Genomic DNA, 22,646 nt, shown 5'->3' with positions numbered 1-22,646 from the left:
CACATTGACTGCCAAATCAATAGTATAAAGGCCTATGACAGAGACTACCCTATCCAGAGAGCCGAGTCCATCACAGTGTATATCTGATTCCTGGTCTGTAATAATACCATTCGATTCCTATGCCATGTAAGCATGTAATACAATGATGGGAAATATTTGTAGCTGTCAGAATATAGTCACGAATTCGCTTATGCATGATAATAACATAAACATGGCTTCAAACCTGCGTCTGGTGCGATAAGAAGCAGTTGAGAAAAGCTTTGCACACATAAGCTTATATTTGACATCAATATATATAAGTTTCATTGGAATTTTAACTCTTTTAACGTGTATGCAAATATGCTTATGATATCTATGACTTTTTATGAAGTTTCAATTTTAACACAAGTTTTCCCGACAGAATGTGGCACAGTAACTTTTAAGTTACAACTTTAAAGAAAGGTTTTCATTACAAAAAAAGCAATAATAATCTCCATGAAAATTTGGTTTGTTTGTTGATGGTGGAGGAAAGCTGGAGTACCTGGGAAAAAACCTCCGGCCAGTACCAGCTGGTGACTGCCACACATAGGTCTCCAACCCGCAACCCAGTGGATGAGGGGTAGTGGTAGCAGAATGTCAGACACCTTAACCACTCGACTACCGCAGCCCCTCCTAGTATCATACATGATACAGTTTGATAAGGCTTTCTGCAGCCGTAGTTAATGAAATGTTCAACAATTGAAACAATTACTAGAGTTAAGTGCAGATGTGCCTGTACCTCAGGCCCTAAGGTCTCATGTGGTAGCCACACAATTGATTTTGTATGAGGGCTATATGGCGTCCTCTGCTACATCATTAAAACCTTAGGAATCAATTTTCCATGTAAAGGGTTGATCACATTTCTAAAGAAGATCAAAGACGATTTCCCTTCATTTTATTATTTTCCAAGTGAGGGATAATAAAAATTCGTTGGAAAAGTAAATATACACTTTTAAACTATATATATGTACAATTTCTAGATCTGTGATCTTCCCTTTATGCATATTACTGTACTTGTTATTCAGCATCCTAAAGACTACAGAAGCGTATACATAATGGGTGCAGTTTCAGAGGAAGTAGACACTTTATGACTTTGTCTCCACATAAAATTTAGTGTCTGTCATCAGCCTCAGGTTTACAACATAAAAATGTCTAGCTTTTTGAAGCAACACTTTACATACATACAGTGAGCAGGGGCCTGCAATGAGTTAAGAAATTAGAATTTTGAGTCATGTTTTCCCGTAAGTCAGACCATGATCATGGCTGCACTATAGTTTCAGGTACTACTAGTACATACCATGTCCAGTGTTTTTCCTGTCTGTATTTTTGGACCCTGGTTATAATGAGTCGATGAAGCCATGCAATGACCAATGCTGGCAAACAAATTTCCAAGAGTTATTTCATTTTGCAAGAAACATTAACCTTAGATTTGCAATGTCAATATCTTTTGCTCTTTCAGGATTTTCTGAATTGTTCATCTTCCTCAAAACTTACTATGACCCCAAAATATAATGTCCTTTCCTGCATTATAATGTATTGTCCTTCAGGAATGTAAACTTGAAAAAAACCCACATTTGGTAAGGAGGTTCATTATTATGTAAAAGCATATATCTACAGTACTTGTTCTAAAGGTGATTTTGTAGACTATCCAAATCTGAAACAAGGTCTCCATATAATATTTATCTTTTTGTTGTCTACAGCTGTTAGCTACAGAGAGAACCACTTCAGGAAGCACAAAACGCGTACAGACTTATATTATTTGATACCACTAATGTCTTTTGGACTCTAAATTAGCCCCTCTCAGAACATTTTTTGGAAGTCTATGTAGAATAATTTCTTGTAAGGGGATATTCATTCCAGATGGTTTTACAAACACATCAGCACCGGAGCTGTTATATTCTCGTAAAACAGGTCCACGCACCAGTGCCAAGCCATGGGGAGGGTTTCCATTACATATCTAACAACACCAAAACACACGGGCAGGACTGCAGCGGGAATACCGCAATTAGTATTGTTATTACGTAGCATTGTCAGGGGAAACGACAACAAAGAGACCTTATGCTTGCATAGGTTTTATAAGTTGGTTTGTCATCAAAAACTTGCTCACCATTTCAAAAAGACTTGGTTCAAGCTGCAGTAATATGAACGAGATATTGCATGGTTGTGAAGATTTCCAGACACAAAGAATAATCATAACGATCGAGTGTTTGTTATTTGAAATCTAGCTAGCAGACTTTGAAAACGACATATGCCCTGCAGCTGATTGTCAAGAGATTTTTTTAAAAGATTTCTGGCATCATAATGATAAATGGGTTGTTATATCAAAGGCTTGCTTATAGCGATATACATATATCAGAAAGAATATGTCAGTAGCTACTAGCCTTTGTATGGAAACAATTCATGATTGCTTGCTGAAGAATTACAAGTGATGACTTTGTGTTGTGTTGGGCTCAGCTGTTCAAAAATCAAATTAGTTTAACAAGAGTTCAACGCAAATTTCACAAAATGCTTTTGTTGAGTTTTCGGGGGAAAAAAATCGAAAAATGTACAAATATTGCTGTATTTATTTATTGTGTATATACAATCATTTTAGGTCCAAATATATGTACATGTTTAAAGGGGCTGGTCGGGGGAAAAAATACAAAATAAATGGGTCTAAATGCGTTCTCTGGCCTTCCAAAAGTTATACCACGGCAATATGATGGTCGAGATCTGCTTGCAATGTCCAGTTTTGACCACTGAAATCTCGGGGAAGCCCCGCGTAAATTTAGCGCAGATCTGTTTATATATGTCACGTGGATGTTTCGAAAGTGAGGCAGTGAAGATAACAACAATAGCACGCCGTCTATCAGCCATGTCGGACTCAACTAGCGACAAGACAGCAATATTAGACGTAAATAATTGTTTTCAAAGGTCATGTATGATGCAAGTGTAGTATTCCTACCTATATGTTGTTGTTATATATGACGGTATTGATACCTCGTGCCTGTCATGACTATTGCATGCAACTTTTTCCTTTCGCCGCGATGTTTACATTTGGCCTTGTTGATGACGCGCGTGCGGTAAAATTACATCACTGATCTGGGTCAATTGAGAGTTTTAGACTGTCAGGTGACGATTTAGGATTTCTTTAATATAATTAAATTTTTAACTCTTAGGGAGTGAATTTCAGCAAAATTTGAATCGGTATATTTCATAAGAAGGTATTTTATGCAATTTTTTCCCCGACCAGCCCCTTTAATTATGAACTTCAATACTTTTGAAACTATGATGAATGATTTGCATTTACACTATAGTAATCAAGTTAATGGGGGGGGGGGGTGTGTATATAGTGACATGGGAAATCAGAGTTTGAAGATGAACAATCATAAGTTAAGCTTGCTTATCTGATATTTCAGATTGCACAAGGTCAATGTGCATATGGTTATATTTCATGAGGTTTTTAAAACGAGTGAAATATATCCATTCACGCAATTATTGTCAGTGTCAGTAAAAATGCCCTCAACATATATATATATATATATATGTGCAAAGCAATTTCACAGTACCAAAGCATAAAATTTTCAAAATCCATTCTTGATTCAATTTGTTGATTTGAATGGTAGACTCTTATAGGGGAAAACAAGTTACAGCTTCTGGGGTTACGTATGCAACATATTATATTATCACATAATATATACAGGACATTGCATAATGCATTCAAGACCTGAAAACTGGCTGAATTTAATTGCTAAAGTAAGATTCACCAGATTTGTAATAAAATGTTTACCAATAATTTTCAGAAGGATTTATAACCAAAACCCATCATGATCAGAGTTCAGCAGGAGATATTTCCGATTCCACAAATTAGATATTTCCCCCCAAATTACCACAGACTAATAAAAGCACCTAGCTGTATACTATACATAAGGCTATATCTTCTATTCCTGGGAAACCGTTCTATGACTTCTGTGTCTATGTGTCCCAATTTTAATATGAAATTTCACTTGTTACTTCAAGTTTTTAAGAGGCTTTAAAATTTCTGAAGATTTAATATCAAAAGCGTAATTGTTGCATGATCTGGTTACAAATGTGGGAGTGGAGCCCGTGAATGTCTTGGTGGCCCACTTCATAATATAAGCACTCAGATAAGCATCTCAACAGTTTATGACATCCGCTACAGTGGTGCTAATTTGAGGAAGGAAATGTGACCGAAGTAAAAAATCATTATAAGGAAAGATCTGTGATGAGTTCTCATTCTTCTTGCTCATATAAAGATATTTGTGTGATCGATTTTCTTCTGATTTTATATAGAATGCATATAACTAAAAATTTACATATACACAGCTGTATTGTGAGGAAATAAGTGCTAGAGTTTGTAAATATAGGAACAGCTGTCTTAAAGCTACAGTTGTAGAATACTAATATGCATGCAAGGGGACAATATTTCTAACACAATGAAACGATAATAATAAACGTTTATCGATATTTATCACCAATTGTGATTGCAGATATTTGCAGAAACATGCTCAATATATTCATTATGAAGTTATACCAGAGTTTACATGAATCAGTCTGTCCATCTGTCTGTAGCCACTAGTTTGCCTAAACTACTTCTCATGAAGTGCTATAATGTTTTAATGAAACTTGCTACGCTTAAATTAACAATATACTTATTTAAGATAGTTGTCATCTACAAAATTTATTTTCAATTTCAACACTTTTTTGCAGAGTTAATGCCCTTTTACTTAACATTCTTGGTGACATCACCTAAAGAGCTACATAGATTTAAGCAAAACTCTGGTCACTTCATCAGTATGCTAGCTAGGTAGTTTATGATGCAATTTATTTTTCATTATAAATGATAGAAGTACATCTACTGTGAAATCCGACATTTTTGTGGGGCCAACATTTTTGTGGTTTCCAGACAAAACACCATTTTCGTGGATACATGAATTCATGGATTACAAGTACTCACTCAAACGGAGAATTGCTTGATATCAAACTTGTAATTCCGTCGAGGACATGTGGGTTTGTGGATGAAGATTACTTAAAAGTCAAAGAAATTATAAAACCCACAGAAATTAGTGATTTTGCAGTATATTATTAATCTTAGTCCTGAGAAGATTTTTGCAGTGTATAAAACTGCAGCATTCAGGCCTATTATATTATGTAGTTTTAATTATGATGTCATTTGATGCCTGCATCATCACCCTATGTTTTCATATATTGTATAATATTCAACGTTAAGTAAAACTTGAAGTTAATGTCCAATGTCTTCGAGCAGTTTGTGAACACATTACAGTAAGCCTCAATATACTGCTCCTTGTTCCATATGTCACCTCGTCCGTTTATTCTCTTTTTCTTAAGAATTCCTTTGCATGTTAAAGTTTCCTCAATTTATTGCCAAACCCCTCTATAATGCCAAAATTTCTCTGGACAAATGGCCTGGTGGCGGTATAACGAGGCTTTGCTGTATATATGGTAGGTCTGGGGATGAGTTAGATTTGTACAAGCTATTTCCCCCCAAGTAAAAATCTATGGTAGACGGCATGTGTGAAGAGCACTGCCTCCCAATGCAAGTAGACCTGTAATTACCTGTACACAAATTACAAGATTAAAGGTGTCTTCTCTCGGAGACATTCCGTGTATATATGGATGCCGATCTTGGAGTATGATTGACCTTTATGTGGAACCGTTCCTGGATCAGCGTATTGATTCGGAGTAGCATGGGGGGGAACGGACACACTGTTCAAAGTATGGTCAGATTCATGCTGGCTGTTTTAAAATGTTTCCAACAGTGTAGATATATATGAATTTATACAAAGATTTCCTCCTGTGTTTCACAAGTCTAAATGAACATTTTAGCTGAAAAAGTGGAAACATGTTTCCAAAGTTTTGATATAATACACCATGCAGCTAGTTATTTTTGTCACTCTCATTATAAATTTACCTAATTTTCACTCAAAATAAGGTAATTAAATTTACACAGATTAAATTTTCGTGATTTAGAGAGTATCTAATTTTGCAGATATAGCTCAGATGTTTACTTTCATTCGTTTAGCGTGATGTTCATCAAAACTTGTAGCATGCATATGTACATGGTACTGCTAATAGGTCTATTAAGAAATGTACATTTTTCTTGTAATTTTTAAAAGTTAATGAAATTGAAAGTTATCACTTCATTTATAGTTATCATACAGTATGTATATATATATATATACTTGAGTATTTATCTGAGTTTTTGACAAATACATGTGTAGTATTATATTAAGATAACAAGGCTTTGAAGAAAAGCTGGCCTGGTGCCTATATATATCTGCCTCCTTTTCCTTTCCTGTGACTTGAGGATTTCCCCAGGGGGAGTCGCATCAACAGGCACATTACGGAGGGGAAAATTACCACTGGCTTATTATAGGATACGAGAACACTTTTTATATACCCTGAAATTTCAAAGTTGGAATAAAAAAAAGTGAAAGTGATTCAGTGGGCGTAAGTAATCAGAGTGGATTTAAAAAACAAGTTTTTCATGCAGTTTATATGTACACTGCATGCTATTCTAAATTTTTGATCCATTGCTTTAACTTGTTCACCCCTGAAGACGCATTTGAACTGTTCCAATTCAAATGTTGGAATAGTTCATTATATATAATTTCAGGGATGAATGAGTTAATATACAAATAATTCAACCGAGTTTTGCTATGTTGTTCTTTTATAGACAATATCAGTTATTCACTTAGGTATATATGTAACAGGAAATCGAAAAGTGTACTTCACAGTGGGGATGGAACATGCGATCTCGGAATTCAGAGTCGGACGCTCTACCACTGAGATACATTGTAAAGGGAGCTAGCATGAATCTAGATGACGACCGCTATCCTACAACAATTAAAATCTGCCAGACTATATTCCCCACTTTTAAAATGTGTTTGCCCTTGAACACCGTACCACAACCACCCATGTTCTAACTTCCTGTCACCAAAGGGAAGGCTACGGACATGTACACCATTTGTAACAGACAGGGAGAAATATACTCCACCGGAGATCGAACCCGCGATCCCAGACTTCCTAGTTGGATGCTCTACACTACTGAGCTTAAAATGAAGGGAAATTATTTCTAGCGCGAAGCTAGAAGGCACCATAATCCTATGTAAAACTAAAATCTGCCATATATACATCCCTTTGGTTAACATTTGTGAAAAAAATTGTGGAATATTTTTCTGTTTTTTTTTTTTTTTTACTAATCAATGAATATCATTAATTAAACTTACCATTTGTGAGAAGATGAAGATATACAAACTACAGATTTGAATTGAAGAATTATGGATTGTTCAATAAAATTTGAATCACAAAAAAACACCAAGGAGATATCTTATGATTGTGATCCAAAGTTCAACCTGTAATTGATAGGTCTGTTATGTACAACACATGTGGATATTTGTCACATTTATACAAAAACTATTTACTGTTATTGACCAATTACAACCCTTTCATTAACGGTAAATGTTTAACCACCCAATAATTACCGAAATCATGTACGCTAGCTTATAGAAGCTAGATCGACCTATAAAATGTAGCTACTCTATAGATTTGAACGTAATCCAAAATCCTTGTGATCCTTTGGTTCCTGTGCTATGTTAGTGTAAACTAGTTCAGTGCTAAATGTGCATATCTATATTAAGTTATAAAAAGGAAGGCAGATTATTTGCAAATAAATAACTCAAACTACTAAAATGCAGAATTGGCTCGATCATATATGTCTCACAAGTGATTAAAACTTATACACCCCTGAAGACACATTTGAACTCTTCCAATCCAAAGGTTGGAAAAGTTCATTATGAAATTTCAGGGGTGAATGATTTAGGCTGACTAGCATCTAGTGCATTAATATTACAGTGGAGGGTTGGTATGCCAGCATCCGAGGTGACATTTCTCTCTGTAGTACCGGGAGGTGAAGTACAATGTATTGATCCCCATCTGGGAAACAAATTATGGTTATTTAGCTTTACAATGTTTTTGTGTAGCTTTCAATTACAGATCCCACTTTGATATAATTAACTATATCTATTAGGTACATTATATTAGTGCACTTATATAACATTTCATCCTGTACTTAAAAGGTCAAAATTTTCCCAATTTTTTCCCCCTGAAAATTCTTTGACTACGTACATGTGATGCATGTAATACGGTTTACAAGGAAATGTTCGCGCAGTCAAACTTTTACCCTTCGCTGGTAAAATCTATATTCTCCCAGTGTTAATTCTGCCCTTCACATTTAATTACTATGCATATTTCTATGTTGTTTTCTAATGTTCGCTGTAATGATAAATTTTCCCACGTTACGGAAGACGACAAATTTGAAAACGAAACTGCAGCAAAATTTTTCCTGTATACAGTATTGTTACACCATTTGATGACAGTACTGGTATTGAGAGAGAAAACTACATTTGTAACAAGATGTATACCTTTCCTGACTTAAAACCACAGGCAGTTCAGGTATTTTTATTGAAGAATTATAAAGTCCTTTGCGTAAATAGTGAAAAAAATGTGCTGACTTTACTTACATATATTGCTTTAAAAATTGAAACTAATTTTGCGATTATCATTGCAAACATGTTATGATTTGAATGCAAGTACCGGTATTAAGAATTTTCCCCACTATTCCCCACTTGTTTTCTGCAGGAAGCTTTTTTTGTGTTTTTTAGTAAAAGTGCAAGTAATATCGTGGAACAAACTACTTCCTGCTCTTTTGCTGGCCACGGACATGTGTCATATTCATGTCAACAGATTGATATTTATAGGTGATAAATGTTTTATTGAATGTGCCAGCTGATAATCTGATTTTGTAGGTAAATTTATTACTGCTCTGCAAGGCTTTGCACATGCATGTGGCTTAAAATGTTTGTTTCAAAACATTGATTTTTATATAATTATAAATTTAGTTCATGAAATGTTCTGAAATAATAATGTATAGCAGGAAAATTTTGACTTTTTTGCCCTCCACAATTAATGAGCACACATTTATTCTGGCAGCAAATGTACTATCAATACACGGCACATCATATACACTGTATGATTATTACATGTAAGGGTCGAAATCGACTTTACCAGTGAAGGTGAATATTTGACCGGGCGAAAGTCTCCCAATATTCTGTACATGTGATTAATAATAATTAATAAGCTTTTTTTATTGGCAGACCCAGACCAGATAATGTCTTTCATTGAAAGTATGTAAGTTTTACAATGCAATCGACCATTGGTGGTCCATGATCGTCATAATATATAAGGAATATTTTCAATGATCAGCCAGAAATATTTTTACATGTATACTAGCATTATCTATATCTTAATTTAATTTCAGATATTATGTCACCATCCTATACAAAAATAGAGATTTAAAGACTTTGGTTTCCCTTTTTTTAATTTGGAAGTCTTTAAGATAAAAAAATCTACATGTACATTAGTATAATTCTTCAAAATTTGAAGTTTAAATTAATTCTAACTGAAATATTAATGAATCCAGGAAAAAATTATATCATGACTCATGTTCAGTAAAACTGTACATACTGTAATCAAATCAGAGGAGAATGTAGTATGTAGATTGCATTGTATGATATTTGACACTGTGCACACCTGGGATTCCACGTCTTTCTTGTCCCCCAGTAAATGTCAAGCCAGCTTTGTGACATAAAAACATTTAGTTAACTAATCAAATAAAGTGAAACCTGTAGCTTAATTGTTGGTATAATGTACTCGGAGTATTGTTCAGCGGTTTCGGTTTTTGTCTTCGTAATCTGAGGCAGAGGACCTTCCTCACAATTAGGGCCGATTGGGGACAGAAAATTGATCGCTTTTGTGCCGTACCGACACATGCTGAGCTGGCAGCAAACTTTATAGTCTACTGAATTAAATTGCCAGCTAAACCCAAGCATGCTTACACTTCTGTAGAGAAACATCTATGTTTCAATCAGTTTCAGTCAAATTGAATACTAGGCAATCAAGGAGTAATCGAGCCCTGATCCCTGGAGAACACCATTGCCCAATAGTTGCTTATTGTTTCTGCTCAATCCTAATTTTAGTCTTTGCATTTTTTCCCTGTATCTATGTCTATTGGCGATCCAATGGAGCATCAACAAAGGCGACAAGAATGACCGGCCTTGTCCTTATACCCAGCCACATATTGATCCAATAGATTAAGTCTTTTTTCCTGCGGCTGGAGACTCTGTCAAACGTAATTTGCTTTTTCTCAAGCTTGAGACCTTGTAGAGCATAATCAACCACATCGGAATGTAATATTCTCTTCCGCTGGCTTGAGATCTATAGCTTAACGAGCACAACTCCGTATCACGGGTCGGAGACTTAGATAGCTTGGGGAGTATGACTAAGTCCTATGTTCAGAGTGGAATGTAGAACAATTACTCAGACCTTAGACCAAGCCTGTAGATTGTAACTGACGGACTAAGATCAAGGTTCTAAAGTTTAAAATTGACTGAGATTTAAGTTGTATAATGCAATGTTGGTCCGAGACTTATTAAATAAAATAGCTTGTTAAGTGTCACTTAGGTTTGAGTCTTGGCAAATTTAGTGTAACTCTAGTCCGAGACATAACTTGCACAATTTGCTGATTAAAATACAGATGTTAATTAATCACCATGGGCATTAAATAACACTTAGTGTATAATGAAGATCAGTTGGATCGTAACTTATATAGTGTAATAATTCTGGTCTGAGTTCTAGCTTGTTAAGTGTAAGTGCGGTCTGAGATTTAGCTTGTGGAGTCATGTAAACATCCTGTAACTGTGCTCTGAAGACAACCTCCCTTTGGCCGAAACATGTCGGCATGTTGGATGTAAATCAAACATTACATTTTGAACCGGATTCAGTGGTGTTGCTCATCATTTCTATTTTCGTTTGTGGAGTGTAAGTTAGGTCTGAGTCCCTTGCTTGCTGTATAATGTAACTCTGATCTAAGTCCTAGCTTATGGGTAAAACTTTGGTCTGAGACTTACAAATGTAGCTAGAGTGTATTAAGTCTCTCGTCTGATTTCTAGCTTGCATAAATTTAATGTAACTGTGGTCTGAGACTTGGTTTGCAGAGTGTAACTCTGTGTTCTGAGACAAAACTTGTAATTCTGGTCAATCTCAACTTGTACAGTATAACTCTAGCCTGAGGCTATAACCTGTGTTGTTTAACTCTGCATGGGCCTAGGATCCAGCTTGTATAGATCTAGGCTTGTATATAAATTGTCGAATATCCTATCTTCTTTGGTGTAACACTAACTCTGGTCTGGTTTCTAACTGATATAGAGTGCTCGGGGTGTCCTAGGTTGTATGGAGTAACACTGATCTATTAAAAGTAAACTGTAAATACTGTGACTTAAAGCTTGTAGAGTATAAATCTACACAGCTGATTTACATAAAAGCATGTACAACCGTGATCACGGAGCTTCTCCGGCATGTGTCAGCCTGTTTGACCTGTATTTAGGTACTGTCGATACATAAACGATGTCATGAAATATTCATGGATCATATATAGAACTCCAGGCATTAAGTGCAAACATGACTGCAATTATTGTTTTTTTTACGACGCTTAACCAGCAAAGAAAATCCCACTGTTTCAAGGATTTCCTGCTACAATTATCTTAGAAGCCATTGTATTTGGATACACTTACGGGAATAAAGAATGATATATGATGACACAATGTTGTACTGTAGGGAATTGCGTGGTCTGGGTATTCACGCTTGTACCATTATTCAATCTGAAATGGTTTTAGATGTGGTTACGCTGACTGTCATTCCTCTCCAGTAAATTAAAGATGTAACGTACACATAAATATTGTATATACTGGTTAGATATTGTTGTCTTTTACTTATATTTACATCTACCAGTATGCGTATAGAAGGAAGTTATAACGCTATATCGAGAATTTAAAAAAATATATATATAAATAAAAAAATAAAAACAAAAAATTGTCTCGTAAATTAAGTTTATTGGTGCGTTGTTTGTATTGTAAAACAACAAGAAAACGCCTATACCAGAACGTAATGCTAGTGTTTGCATTTACACGATATGCCCATGACAGTATGGTATTGAAGCAAAAAATTGAGTAGTCATGTGTTTCAATATCATTGCATGTTCAGTCTAGTGTTTGCTTGAAACATTAAACAACTTGTTTAAAAGTCGCATGCATCCACTTGAAGAATACATATATACACCAAAGGGAATTCGAAGCCAGGATTTGATGGTGAGAAGCCAGCTGGCTACAGATCCTTGTCAGTATTATATCTAGTAATTTAATATATAATGATCCAGTGATACCCCGACCTAGCTGCACTGACAGAATGCAGAAGCCATATCATAATATCCTGACAGAATCTTATTTCTCATTTGTTTGTTATAAACACATAGAATTTATTATATAATCCAAGAATCCTGACTCTGAGCAGACTCAAAAATGTAATAAAAAAATAGTTTGACAAGGTATACACACAGCTTAATCATACCAATGTCTATTCCGCCTTTTCGTATTGCAGAGTTATCTGCTCTTGTGAGCAGGCATTGATTGTTACGTCATTAGTTTGTGTGAGAAAATTACGTCGTGATGACGTTACTCTCACAAACAAATGACGTAATCAATACCTGCTATCAAGAGCAGATAACTCTGCAATACGAAAAGACGGAATAATAACTCTGAAGAGGTAGCTTAATCGGTTAGAGCGATATTATAACAATCTGAAGTCCTGCATTTGAATCCAGGGTTTTTACACTCAGAACACTGTTGGTGATTACATTTTGTTCATTTCATCTTTATTATTTCTCAGTAAAGTCCTGCAAGATATGATTTTCATTTCAGAAACCCTTTTGCATATAGCTGCTGTAATGCCGCAGAAAACAGTGTCCAATACTTAGTTACAGTTTTTGCCAGTGGTACGAGGATCCTTAACAAATATCATTATTTTTCAAAGCTTCCACTAAGGATTTAAACCGGGGACCTCTGATTGAGCAAACAGGAAGTTTTCTCTCGCTGAGGCAATAGGAAGCAGCTTTTACATATAGTACCACAACGTCATACTCCCAATTCCAGGAAAGAACTTGTTTGGTTTTTCTAGGGGTTACAGATCTAGATATGCTTGCAACAGCAAGGCTAAATATTTTTGTCAATATTTCTGTGTTCCCAACGCTGGCACCAAAAAATGTAACAGAGCTCATTATTTTTCTATGTCACCACTGGGGATCGAACCCAGCACCTCTGCTTTTCTAGTCTGATGCTCTACATAATACCTGAATTCTCACTACTGATTCATACGGAAGTGACTGGTAAATTTTACTAGGGTGACATTTCTAATCCTTTCACTACTGTAGACCATAATGGACTCATCCAGATGAATGTATAGTAGAGTCTACTTAAGTTACTTAGGGGTGAAAGGGTTAAGAAAATCAAGATCCAAATGTTCTGCCTCCAGCTTCACTGATGAGATTTTGTTTTATCAAAAGATGCAGGTCTGCTATAGGAAAGTTGGTATTTCTGTTGTTTAATTACCTAAATCAAAGGTAGACATCTACTTTGTACGTAATCAGTTTAGGACAGCTGGTTCAAGAAATTCTTCGACTCAAGCAGTACATTATGTAAATGACAGGTTCAAGTTTCTGTATACCTTCCCGATCGGATCAGAAGTACGTAAAATCCATCAATTATATTGCTCAACCATGTGTCATGAAATGATCCTTCAGGGATAGAAATGTACATCTTGTATTTATGATTTGTTTCATGTAGGGATCAGTCTTTAATTTACAAGATATTTTCTAAATTTCTGTTAATTATTTCAACCAGTCTACAGACTCATGATCATGAGCCTATTTTCAGGCTAATTCTTGAGCTAACATGAGCATTTATCATAAGTGGTGATTGGGGATTTTCTCAAAACCTATTTTGATTCTGTCATCCAATTATGTATTTATAGAGGACATTTTAATTAAGAAGTCATATTTGTTTATGCCAGATTTCTGAATATGTCAATAATGCATTTAAGTGCATTTTACTGAAATTAAATTGGAGAGCCCTACCCCATCTTTACTTTATATATGGATAAGAATATTATCCTCCTTATTTCTTCAAAGACAATTACAGTTTACAGGCCTTTTTAGGGAATATTTAGAAATTATTCCCACTAATATTGCAGAAGAATATTAATACAGTGTTAATCAAAGATCATGGTCAGTAGTTCAAAGAATAAATCTTTATAATCATCAGGCCCGAAGGTCAAATCCCCATGGTGGAGCCCAGACGTGTTGGAGATGAAAAAAAAAAATTCTTTTGAATATATAACTATTTGCAACAACAAATAGAGAAACAGATCTTAAGTTAAAATGCCTTACACATTGGAACTCTTCTTCATTAGAGATACAAAAAGCACTAGGACTCTCTACCTTAAGTCTTAAGCTTCAAATTATAATAACAGTGTTTCTTTATTGCGAAGCCAGCAATTAAAGCCCAGGAAAATCTAGAGAGAAAAAGTCTGTCACAACTTATCTGAGATCTAAAATACTAATAGAGCTGTCTGAAATATTTCCTGGTTATACTGCCATTATAGAGATCAGCGGGTGTCATTTTAAAATCAAACCTGCACCAGAGTGTGAGAGTCTGACAAGACATATCCATTAAGTCAATCAATACAGATTATAAACCCGGCTTGTATTACATTGATGGGGATATATGTAGCAAGATTTCTAGCAGGCACTGAGCGATATGCAATCACAAGCTATTGTGTGGTGGGCTGTGTGGCGCTAATGAACTACCGACCACTCTGTTGTTCTTTTCCTTCGTTTGTATGACAATGCCACATATTGTGATTTATGCTATACCTGTAACCTTGAGTATCAGCATTTAAGCTTAACTCAATCACCCCTGAAGACACATTTGAACTCTTCCAGTTCAAAGGTTGGTATAGTTCATTATGAAATTTCAGGGATGAAAGAGTTAATATAACTCCTTTCTAGGAACTATAATCTAGTATCCTTAATCCACACTTGTGGCACATGTTCATGTACTTACCTCCATGTGGGGACTATAATAAGCTTACCATCCTAAATCTGCTCTATCATGGTACTTAACCCTCCCTGTGGAGATTATAACCGAGCATCCTTAATCCACTTTTGTGGCACTATACCCTTCCTGTGGGGGGATTATAAGGCAGCATCATCCTCCCTGTGAGGAATGAATGACTTTGCAAACTTAATCCACACTTGTTGTAATACCCTATCTGTGGAGTAATATGACCTATTGTCCTGAAACCTCACACAGTGCACCTGTTAGCCCTATATAGTATAAATAAAATAATCTAAGCTGAAACTGATCAATATTCCCCTTGTGTGCTTTATTGTTCACGATCATTTATTGAAATAGAAAATATGAGTCCGTGTGCTCATGAATATGCATGATCGTATGTTGATTGTATCCGTTTGTTTGAAAATCTATTGTTTAGAATGATAATTTTTGTAGAACTTTGTAAAACATATATTTCATTTAGGTATCATAATATTCAAATGTACATGTATATATATATACACACTGTATATTTATATCAAATCAAAATTAACACAAAATACAATTTTTGATTATATAGACTTTATTGTGCATTTTGTTATGGGTGCATCTTTACATTACAGGTGTCCAAAAATTAATTCGAAAATTTGACTTTACATGCAAATATCTTTATAAGCATTTATTTACATAGTACAATGAATATTGAAGTTAAACAAATACCTCCGGTTGCTGATAGCAAGTTTTACAAGTGTGTCAATATTGCGATTTTTTGGTTTGTGATTGGTAAACGTCCGACTTGTCCCTGTGCTCGTGACCATGGTACTTGTTGTGTCAGATAGAAGATATATGGAAAAAAATAAAATTACAGCATGGCTGAGCTAACCCGTTTATGTCCCACTGTAGAGGGAAAGTCTAACTCAGCCGTCTGATTACTTGTCTTGTTTCGGCAGTATGTATTTACATATTGGTCCACCAGGAATATGTTTATCAAAAATCGGAATCTAGCTTGCCATGCGGATGTCCACAGAAGTTTTGCGTCAGCAGATTTGAGCCATCAGCTGGAGGCTTGCACCGAGACAGCTAGACAGTTGAATCTTGAGTAACTCTTGAACACTGGCAATAGCGCACTGTTCTAAATACATCCTGTGATCAGTCATAATGAGTTTTGGAGAAATGCTTGCCATCATAGATGGCACACATGTGTTACACATGTGAATGTGCATTTTGCACACATGTTGATATATATCATTATTATAATTAGGTAATTACACATGTAAATAGACGAATAATAGAAAAAAATTACCAAGGTGAACTGCAACCTGTATCGCAGCCATGTACATAGACTTTGTATAGTAGGTGGCTTGGAAAGTTGGAATTATATACATATACATGTATATGTGACTGGTTTATATAGTGGAAGTATATAGTTGTGGCAAGCAGTTTGAGCATAGTATGTAGCTGCAGGGCTAGAAATTAAGGGTAGCGCAATAGTCTGAGACTAGTGAAATCAACTGGTGGACTTTTGGTTCCAAAAACCACAAACTCGATATTGACAAGTCAAAATTTGATATTACTTAACCTGTTGAAAAATATTTGGTTAGTGGAATTTGCACATATACTAGCTAGTAAAAATTGGAAACTACTAAAACCACTGACTTCAAAAAAAAGCTGGATCAAGATAACCATTTCCAGTTTTACAGCATCGCCATGCCATGCTATTCACCACATTACTAAATCATTGATGGCCACGGCTAGTGATAGTTTTTGATGTAATGGTTCTTTAATGGTCATTCCAAACTAATTATTCATTGACTAAATCAATGGGAAGTTTAAAATTCAGAGTGAATTGCTTCTTGATTTCCACCTCGGTGCTTAAGTCCTCCCGTTACCCTGGAATATTTGTATTTTAATCCGGTGTTTAGCACCAGTGAGATCTTTAAATGTGTACATATTCAGTTCAGTGCCAGTGAAAAGATGAGAGGCTATTTATGATGGCTATGGAAAAGTCCCGAATAAACTGCAGGCGTATAATACTACCTTGTAAGATATGGTATTTTTACCATTTTAATTTTATAATCCAAACTTTTTTTCATTTTTAACCATTGAACAACATGAGCAATTGGCAACACGAGCCTAGACCTGCACTTTTTATAAAATTTTACACACCATCACATATACACTTCATCTTTCTTTCTCTCTCTTCCCCTAGCCTTCTGTCTCTATCTTTCACATCTCTACCTTTCTCCCTCTTGGCAAATCTCTCAATCCAATAATGGTATTTTTAGGTACTTATATATATGTCAAGGCTGAAATATTTGAAACTTACTCTGTAAATTTTCAACACTATTGCTCAAAAATATATGTACCTGTACACATGTCTTGTTTTAAGACTCATGATATATACAATGTACCAGTTATCTCCCTTGGCACCAATGAAACAGACACTTGCAGGTTTCGGGATTAGAATGATCCTGCTGTATATTGTATGAGGTAAGGAACTAATGTTGAGCTGCCTGCAGAATCAGGGTTTTCTTCTTGGTCGTCTGCTTAGGGGTCTGTTGAAGAAACCAAAATCAATCTTTTGTCCTGATGCAACAAGAAGGATCTCAACCTTTTCGTTATTTTCATGTGCATATGTACAGTTGAAGGTCAATGATTAAAATATACTGTTTACCGGGAAATTTTCGCTGTAGTTTAATTTTTCGCCTTTTTGCCCGCTGTAATGAGGGCGATTATAAAACAATACAGCGAACAGTATCAAACAACATAATTTGCATGATAATTAAATGTGAAAGGCGAAATCAACACTGGGCGAACATGGTTTATTCCTGCGAAGGGCGAAAGTTTAACTGGGTGAAAATTTCCCGTTGTGCAGCAGTTTACATGTACATTATTGAGTTTGTCTTTACAAGTTCAATTTAATAGTAGAGATTAAAGTGTACCGTTAATTTCAAATGCTGTTTTTGAGACTAATGAAGTATTAAAAATAATTGTGTATTTTGTTTATTACAGCTGATAGGAGCAGCCATTCTAGGGTTCTCACTGTGGTTTCTGTTGGATGTTTGGATTAAAGAGTATGTGCAGGCCGCGCCGGAACTATTGGAATATCGTATCTATGTGTACCTGTTCATCGCCGGGGGCAGCTTCATCCTCGTGTTCGGGGTCATTGGCATGATTGGTGCTGTCAAACCAAATGTTGTGTGTCTTGTTGTGGTGAGTATACAACAAAAACATGAGTACCAAACATAATGTTGTGTGTCTTGTTGTGGTGAGTACACAACAAAAACATGAGGACCAAACATAATGTTGTGTCTTGTTGTGGTGAGTATACAACAAGAACATGAGTACCAAACATAATGTTGTGTGTCTTGTGGTGAGTACACAACAAAAACATGAGTACCAAACATAATGTTGTGTGTCTTGTTGTGGTGAGTATACAACAAAAACATGAGTACCAAACATAATGTTGTGGTGAGTATTTAACAAAAACATGAGTACTAAACATAATGTTGTGTTTTGTTGTGGTGAGTATACAACAAAAACATGAGTACCAAACATAATGTTGTGTCTTGTTGTGGTGAGTATACAACAAGAACATAAGTACCAAACATAATGTTGTGTGTCTTGTTGTGGTGAGTACACAACAAAACCATGAGTACCAAACATAATGTTGTGTGTCTTGTTGTGGTGAGTACACAACAAAAATATGAGTACCAAACTAAATAATATGTGTCTTGTTGTGGTGAAAACATGAGTACCAAACTAAATAATATGTATCTTGTTGTGGTGAGTACACAACAAAAACATGAGTACCAAATCAGATGTTATGTGTATTATTGGTTGCGAGTACTAAATGTTATGTGACTTTTGGTTTATAAACTACAGACACAAGTATCAAATGACTTGCTATCATCAATAATTTCTATATAAGGGACAGCTGTTCTCAGGGAGCTGTGATGTCCAATGTTAGACATAACAAAAGCAATACACAAATACAACCCACTTCTAAGATAATTGAATAGAGGCTTAAAGGCGTCATTGGGGGCTGATCATCATAAGCCAGTCGACAATATAGATATAACATGTGGAAACACCTCTTTAGGTAAAGACAACTACATCATGTTTGTTGCTTCAAATTCTTCAGAGAAGCGAGTCTGTGATAATTGAGCTGATTATCTAAGTTCCTGAAGTTAATTAGAGAGGTTAACAATGTATGAAGTGCCGGTTTGTTTGAATTAGTATAATAGCTTTCATCTTTAGGACATTGACTTTGGTCAAAGTAGACAAAAAAGGTCGGTCAGTCGTATGTTCATGACTAGAGTCTTTCACCAGCATGGCCTTGACCTCTGATTCACGGCCAAGTTAAATGGCCGTAGCTAAAACTTGCAATATATCTAGCTTCAAAGTAAAGGCTAAATGACCAGGTGTTCTTCGTTACATTGGTCCGATGTGTATGGATACTGATAGGTAGTGTTTTTCTTTCGGAATGAAAGCTGTTGATTCATATCCTGTACCATTATATACAATGAAATCCATTTCCAAATTCAGAAACTAGTGTGTTGACTTCATCTTGCTATTGGTAGACCAAATTTTGTTTCCAAGTACCTCTTGGGATAGCAAAGTATCTCATATTGAAATCAGGTCTTGTGTTCCACTACATATGTATTTATAGAGTTAAGGCCCTTTGTTCCCTGTGCATCAATTTATTCGAGCCATATCGCATGTTCTCTGTCACATACAAATGCCAAATTTTGTATAGGAGCTGTACCTCTTGGGAAGGCAGAGTACTGCATATTGAAATTAGGTCTTGTGCCGAATTATAAACAAAGTTATGTCCCTTTCTTTACTAAGCATTACTTTTTCTAGGGTATATACATTGTACTGTGTTACCTACATTTTCCAAGTTTTGTATGCTAGGACCTCTTGGGATGGCAGAGTGCTGCTTATTGAAATCAGGTCTTATGCCGCACTAGAAACAGAGTTATGTCCCTTTGTTTACTATCAAACACCTTTTCTGGGTTATCTGTCATATTCTGTGTCACCTACAATTGCCTGATTTTGTGAGTACGACTTTGAATGGCAGAATTTTGTGTATTAAGTCAGGTCTAATGACCCAATATACAGAGTTATGGCCCTTCGTTCAATGATATTGAAAATTGTTCAGAGATTTGGGAGTACAGTACTCAAATATGAAAATGGCATATGAGAATGAATAGCTAAAATATTAATAAATGGTAGGATATATGTATTCTTGTAAAGTTCATTAAAAAATGTTTTTAACTCATTCACCCCTACATATCTAAACTGGACTTGCCCGGTTATTGATTTGGTAAGGTTCAAATGTGACATTAGGGTGAATGAGTTAAGAACATTTTTGGAAAGAAAATCAATTGAATTATTGCTAAAAACCTCCATGTAGATTGCCTAACCTAGGCAAATCTGTAAACCAGTTGGGCTTCTGGAAGAAATATGAAACAATGGACCATTTGGTGATTGTATGTCAGACAGATGTGGTAGGTTTGGGCTAGCATCTCCTGACATTTACAGTACAAGAGACGGGAGTGCTAATGAAGTTTGGATTCTGACTGAAAATCAATCATTTCTTGTAAAATTCATCACAATTACAGTGAGGATGTTACATGAATTACCTTGTCCTATAAGGTATGGACAGCACTTCCTGCTGCAGATATCATTATTACACAAAGAAATGTGTCCATTCTCTTATAAAAAAAAAATCACAGGGTAGAATCAATAAATTGAATTGATTTCTACCCCCGCAGAAACTGAGCAGATTCTCCGTTCCTTTGAATTAGATTAGTCTAATATGAATTGGAGGGTTAACAGGTAGTTGACTGTTAACTATATAAAGGTACTATTTTTGCATGGAAGTTAATTACTTAACCATGTACATGGATATACACAGGGGTAAGTGTAGGGGAGAGGGCACAGAAAAAGGACACATAATAATATACAGCATTTGATAAAGCGCCCCATCTAGCTAACATAAGCCACTCTAAATTTAGCGCTTTACAGTACAAAGATATACAATAAATACAATTAGCATATATACATTAATCTATACAATGTTTGAGGAATTTTCAGAAGCTGCCTTATCAGGTGCTTACTACTAGTCCTATGCCACCTTGCTAATATCTCCCTACATGTGTGTATGCTTGCGTGTGTGCTGGAGATGTAATGTGTTCTGTTCTGTTCCAACGGTATCATTTATAGTGCCACCTCATTTGAATGCTACAGCACAGATACCGCAACATCCACCCCAGACCAATGTATACTCCACAAGGGTTGTTGGAGTTGTGTGGGCAGGAGCAAAACACTTTCTCTGAATATCCATGCGTACTACGACTTCGGGGATCGAACCCCAGCTGCCTGCATGGAAGGTCGCAGTGTTCAACACTCGACCAATACGCCCATACACTTATTTCTATGCTGGCTTATAATTGGCTGTAAGGTTGTAGGTACAGCTGTGTTGTATCATAGAGCAAGCCACTACAGTCAAGCCTGCTCATGCTACCATCTCTATTAAGAGATCACCTGTGTTAGTAGACTTTTTTTTGAATTTTCGAGGGTGGTATCTAAATACAACTTCGATTGTATCTCGTTGCTCAACTCCACTTTCATAGAATGGAGTATGAGATGGTGTGTGCTTGGTATTATCATTTTTGTGCTGTGGTATACAATGGGCATGGCACTATAAATGAGTCTTTGGAAATGCAGACCCACAACAAAGGAAACACCTACACAACCTGCAGCACACATGCAAAAACACACTCCTACTTATGGAGGTAAAATAGAGGGATCACATGGTTAGAGATGCATTTGAGTAAATCTTCCATAATCCCTGATTGTGTTGAATAAATATTTATAATCTGCCTTACTTGAATTTGAAGCATCTTGTAATCGCACAGGGTGTTATATAAATGTATGATTGTACATGTAACAATATCCAGTGATTACCTGTAACTGCTAAGACAGTTAAAGGATATTTGCTGCGTCTCTTCAGTTTATACTGGCAATGGTAAATTAAATATCTATTCAATTTAAAAAAATAAAAAAATATATATATATTTTTAAGCAAAGGTTTTAAGGTCAAGGTCAGGTCAGATGCAGAAAATTTAAAAGCTCTGCTTGTATTACAACAGATTTGATGCGGTTGTGATCCGTATCAGGTTTTCAGATCTTAATGTACTTTATCAGCTATAGAATTTACATGGGTAGAGAAAAAAAAGAGGGTTTTAAAAATAATCAATATGCTGCTGTGATAGCAACAATTAGTGTTACGGAGATATAATTCTGTATACTCCCCATAGTATTTAGCCTCAACAGTCAGCAGCAGGACATAGTGGGGAATTAGTATGGATGATCTCTTCCAAGCTAAATCTCGGCAACCACCAATCGCGAGAGGACATAATTTCTATCATAGATTTACAAAATCAGACCGTTGGCAGGGTAAAGTGTAGGTCACACTGAATATATAATGATTGTGTAGTATGATAAACGGATAAACTTTAACGATGGGCAGACATGACATATGGACATTAAACAAATGCAATCTCGCTACCATTGATCATGGTTGTACAATGTAAA

The 22,646-nt window shown here is 35.7% G+C and overlaps 1 protein-coding gene across 1 annotated transcript in view; it reads left to right on the top strand.

Annotated features, from left to right (window-relative positions):
- Positions 1-22,646, top strand: part of LOC110455233 (CD151 antigen-like) — a 47,333-nt gene that overhangs the window by 4,410 nt on the left and 20,277 nt on the right. The window contains exon 2 of the mRNA XM_021505227.1: positions 18,054-18,254. Coding sequence (XP_021360902.1) covers positions 18,054-18,254 — 201 coding nt within the window. The remainder of the gene's footprint in view (positions 1-18,053; positions 18,255-22,646) is intronic.

Source organism: Mizuhopecten yessoensis, unplaced genomic scaffold, assembly GCF_002113885.1.
Source record: "Mizuhopecten yessoensis strain PY_sf001 unplaced genomic scaffold, ASM211388v2 scaffold8183, whole genome shotgun sequence".
NCBI classification, from domain to species: domain Eukaryota; kingdom Metazoa; phylum Mollusca; class Bivalvia; order Pectinida; family Pectinidae; genus Mizuhopecten; species Mizuhopecten yessoensis.
This window is presented reverse-complemented; position numbering and strand designations above follow the sequence as displayed.